This window comes from Kryptolebias marmoratus, linkage group LG2, assembly GCF_001649575.2.
Source record: "Kryptolebias marmoratus isolate JLee-2015 linkage group LG2, ASM164957v2, whole genome shotgun sequence".
Classification (NCBI taxonomy): Eukaryota; Metazoa; Chordata; class Actinopteri; order Cyprinodontiformes; family Rivulidae; genus Kryptolebias; species Kryptolebias marmoratus.
In genome coordinates, this window is record NC_051431.1 from 9,872,276 (window position 1) to 9,877,228 (window position 4,953).

Sequence of the window (4,953 nt, forward strand, 5' to 3'; positions counted from 1 at the left end):
TAAATACATGCATGTTTACTTAAACAACATAAAAAAAACAATTATTTCATGTAATTTAGGTTTTATTAAATTAGTCCAGTTCACAACTAATTTAAGCCACCACATTATAGATCCAAAACATTTTTATGCAACAATAATTCATACTTAGCATTATTTATTTAGAAAACCAAGGATAGACTTTTTTTTCTTTCTTGTTTAGTTGAGTGGGGACAAGTGTTAAGTATAAAAAAATTCTGAACACTATAACATTTATAGCCTTAGCTAGTTTGCAATGCACGTCCTCAGATGGGCCTTTAACAACATAAAACAACTTAAAACACAGTAAACAACATAGCAAGATAAAAAGTTATACATAACTTAAATCTAAAAATTAACTTAAAACAGATCACAATGAATCAAGAGCCATTGTTGGCTGACTGTTAACCATGTGTTGTCATGAAGCCATTTTAAAATGATAAGACACAAATATGTAGTAGAAAGTATGTCCACAAAGACCAACTAAGTGATGAGTTAAAAAAATACTGGGGGAGGGTGTTGTGATCTGATGTTTAATAGAGGAAGTGTATAAACTATAAAGAAAACACACCTAGATCCAAATACAGAGACTTTAGAAATGGAGATCAAATGTGGTTTGATTCGCCATAGATTACCTGTGAGTCTGTTGGAGGTGATCACAGTTTTTGTGTTGGGCGGTTCTCTGAATGGACTAAAACAAAGGACTGAACCTTCAAAGGCTCTGACAGGTGCTGGTATAAGTACAGCAAGTTCATTAATGAAATGTACCCTGCAGAGTACCCCTCGCTTACCTGCATTCTCAAAGGATGGTGACTTTGTTATTGGAGGTGTTTTTTCTTTACACTACAAACTGCACACAGTGATTTATAACTACACCACCAAGCCTGAACCTTCAAAATGCACAGGCAGGTTAGTATAACAGAGAAGCTGCAAAGTTTTCAGACTTTGATATATACCCTTTTGATACATATATATTACAAGTAGAAGCAATTTTTCATGTTGAATTTATTACCTAAAACGATTAGTTTTCGCTGAAGTTTTATGCATATAATTAAAAAAAAGTGTTTACAGATTGAATTTAAATCAATATTGTTATTTTGTGTCTTAATATTCCTTAAAAAAGTTGATTGATATTTTCATTTAAATTGTGCAATTCTGTTGGGTAAATAATTATGTAAACTTATTATGTATTAATTTTCTTTACCTTCTGATTGCAGTGTCAGTTTGTTGTTAAAATTGAAGACTTCCTTCTTTTGTTCTTTCTTCACTTGCTCTTTATGTTTTACCTCATTTTGTTTTCCTCAAAATGTGAACACTCACCTTTCTGATTCTGTACAGCCTTATAGCCCGAGAACTACGTTTTACTCGTACAATGATGTTTGCTGTTGATGAAATAAACAACAGCACAGAGCTGCTGCCTGGCATCAAACTTGGATATCAGGTCTATGACTCATGTGCTTCAGTACCCATGGCTGTGGATGTTGCATTTCAGCTATCAAACGGTCAGGACCCTGTGTTTTACAAAGACAGCAATTGTTCCCAATCTGGTGTGGTGTTGGCAGCTGTTGGAGACTCTGCATCCACACCATCAATCAGCATATCCCGCATAACTGGGTCTTTCAATGTCCCTCTTGTAAGTAGTCTGCAGTTTTTAAAAATCTGAAATGATAACATTAACCTTATGAATTTAGTGTTATTGAGATGTGTTGTTTTCTTAATTTATTATAGGTGAGCCACTTTGCCACCTGTGCCTGCCTGTCAGATAAGCAGCAATACCCAACTTTTTTCCGAACAATTCCCAGTGACCAGTTCCAAGCTGATGCACTCGTAAAGCTGGTGAAACACTTTGGCTGGACTTGGATCGGTGCTGTCCGCTCTGAATCAGAATATGGAAATTATGGCATGGGATCTTTTCTTGATGCAGCGCAGAGAGAGGGGATCTGTGTGGAGTACTCTGAATCCTTCTTTTGGAGCGACCCACAGAGCAAGATTCAGAGACTGGCTGAAGTTATCCGCAGGTTTCTATTAGACTGATTTTAATTGTTTTTCTGTCATGATGTGGAACCACTTGAAAAAAACATAAAAGTTTTGTCCAAAAAATAAATCATAATTCTTTCATTGTGGTGAAAAAACAAATGTGTTCCTTATGGATTGAGTTTTTTTCCCCTAAAAGTCAAATCTTGTTCACTTTTAATGTCTCTGCAGGTCAACAGCGATGGTTGTCGTAGCTTTTATAGCCTCTGCAGATATGAGGGTCCTGTTTGAGGAGTTGGCTCGGGACCCTCCACCACCTCGTCAGTGGATAGGAAGTGAAGGCTGGATAACTGATCCTCATTTGATGAGCTTCAGCTTCTGTGCAGGAGCCATCGGAGTTGGCATTCAACAGTCTGTCATTCCGGGGCTGAGAAACTTCCTGCTGGATCTCTCTCCCACTGAAGTAGCCGCCTCGTCAGTATTTACGGAGTTCTGGGAGGAGGCATTCAACTGCACACTGACAAAAAGTGGGACAATTTTTTTTTAATACTCTTAAAAATGTTAAAATTTTACAAAAACTGTTTTGTTTTTTTCATTGAATTATCTAGCAGTGTTGTATAATTACAAATTTTATAGCCTGGCATTTGATCATAATAGTATTGACATTTTCTTAAATTTCTCTTGATGCCTCTGTTTAGGTTCTCACAAACTGGCAGTCATATCATTTAATGTTTAAATTTCTTGTTTAGTACTATGCATTGACATACAGCTACATCAGGTTCTTCAGAAGTCTAATTTGACAAATAGTTGTAAGTCTTTCTCAAAATTGTTTTCAGATGCTGTTCCAAATAAAAGACTGTGTGATGGAACTGAAGACATAAAAACACTCAAAAGTCCATACACTGACACATCCCAGTTAAGAATGACTAACATGGTGTATAAGGCTGTTTATGCAATAGCTCATGCCATTAACAATGCAGTGTGTCAGGAAATAAATGCTACCACACTGTGTATCAAAAATATCAAATTAGAGTCCAAACAGGTCAGTTCTGAATAAAGGTGATTGAATCTTGTTGGTCGATAGGTCTTGTAAGTTAATTTTAACATTTATTGATGTGGACATTACTTATTTTTCATTTTTCCTTTCAGGTTTTATCTGAACTGAAAAAAGTAAATTTTTCTCAAAATGGTTATCCTGTGTCATTTGATGCTAACGGTGATCCTGTAGCTTTTTATGAGCTGGTCAACTGGCAGAAGAGTGAGAGTGGAGTTATCGATCTGGTAACAGTAGGATACTATGATGCATCACTGCCAAAAGGCCAGGAGTTTCAGATAAACAGGAACATATCCTGGGTGGAAGGTGCCACACAGGTAAAAAGTCTAATAAAAATAAACCTGCAAACAAACAAAAACAAAGCAAAAACAACAACAACAAAATGAAAAAATGCTGCTGAGTAACAGTTGCATTGCAAATACGAACAAAAAATACTTTCTCACTTTACTTGTGCTTGTGACAGGTACCAGTGTCAGTGTGCTCTGAGAGTTGTCCTCCAGGAACTCGTAAAGTGTTGCAGAAAGGAAAACCCATCTGCTGCTATGATTGTATACCATGTCCAGAAGGAGAAATCAGTAATAAAATAGGTAAGATTAAATGTTTTTATGCATAAAGGCATCATTAAATACTTAAGTGTTAACAACCATTTCTAATTTATTTTTAGATTCTCTTGATTGCTTCCCATGTTCCAGTGAATTCTGGCCTAATGCAGAAAAAGATGCTTGTTTCCATAAACCTGTTGAGTTTCTTTCCTTTGATGAAGTCCTGGCAATCATCCTGGCTACATTCTCTGTTATTGGAGCCTGTCTGGCCATCATAACAGCAGTTATTTTCTTTCATCACAGAGCGACTCCAATTGTCAGAGCCAACAACTCTGAGCTGAGCTTCCTGCTTCTCTTTTCTCTGACTTTGTGTTTTTTATGTTCATTAACATTCATTGGAGCTCCCTCTGAATGGTCCTGCATGCTGCGGCACACAGCGTTTGGTATCACCTTTGTTCTTTGTATCTCCTGTGTTCTTGGGAAAACTGTAGTGGTTTTAATGGCCTTTAAAGCTACACTTCCAGGTAGTAATGTCATGAAATGGTTTGGGCCTCCACAGCAAAGGCTGACTGTAATATTTTTCACATTTATTCAAGTTTTAATTTGTATTGTTTGGTTGGTTCTCAGCCCTCCTTTTCCAATGAAAAATCTGACCACATACAAGGAGAAGATCATCCTGGAATGTGCATTAGGCTCTGCTGTTGGGTTCTGGGCTGTGCTCGGGTACATTGGCCTGCTGGCTGTTTTTTGCTTTGTGTTAGCTGTTCTAGCTCGAAAACTACCTGATAATTTTAATGAGGCCAAGCTGATAACCTTCAGCATGCTGATATTCTGTGCAGTGTGGCTCACCTTCATCCCAGCATATGTCAGCTCTCCTGGAAAATTTACTGTGGCTGTAGAGATATTTGCCATTCTGGCCTCCAGTTTTGGACTGATCCTGTGTATATTTGCCCCAAAGTGTTTCATCATATTATTTCAGCCAGAGATGAACTCCAAGAAATATTTAATGAACAAAAATTGATTGCAATATATTAAACAAGATACCAAGGTAACTAACACCATGGTAACTAAAAAACATATTTAGGAAAGTTCTGTCATATTAATTTTTCAACAGAAATAAAGTGAAAAACAATGGTTTGAATATTTATAAAGCCTACTTAAATGTAATGTTTTTTATTTCTGTCTTATGCTGTTATTTATGTTTATGATTTTTTTATTAAGTATAATAAAATCCTAAAGGTAATATCTAGTACTCTAGTACTTAATTTTATTCATTTCCTATGGTACAATATTTTTTTCTAAAAGGTTGAAAATAGTTTACAGTGTTTTTCTTACAATACATATGAAATTACTCACTTTCATTTTGAC

General features: G+C 36.1%; 1 protein-coding gene across 1 annotated transcript; it reads left to right on the plus strand.

Moving 5' to 3' along the window:
- The first annotated feature begins 772 nt into the window (after window positions 1–772).
- LOC108240911 (extracellular calcium-sensing receptor-like) lies at window positions 773–4,606 on the plus strand. Its single transcript, XM_017424707.1, has 8 exons — window positions 773–924; window positions 1,354–1,648; window positions 1,744–2,033; window positions 2,221–2,516; window positions 2,826–3,031; window positions 3,139–3,360; window positions 3,507–3,630; window positions 3,708–4,606. The coding sequence occupies exons 1-8, from the start codon at window positions 773–775 to the stop codon at window positions 4,604–4,606; spliced, it is 2,484 nt and encodes an 827-aa protein (XP_017280196.1).
- Window positions 4,607–4,953: the final 347 nt, after the last annotated feature.

Coding starts and splice junctions, on each gene's coding strand:
- LOC108240911 (XM_017424707.1), top strand. CDS start 773: ATGAAATGTACCCTGCAGAGTACCCCTCGCTTACCTGCATTCTCAAAG. Junction 925..1,353: donor CCTTCAAAATGCACAGGCAG/GTTAGTATAACA, acceptor GATTCTGTACAG/CCTTATAGCCCGAGAACTAC. Junction 2,517..2,825: donor CAACTGCACACTGACAAAAA/GTGGGACAATTT, acceptor AATTGTTTTCAG/ATGCTGTTCCAAATAAAAGA.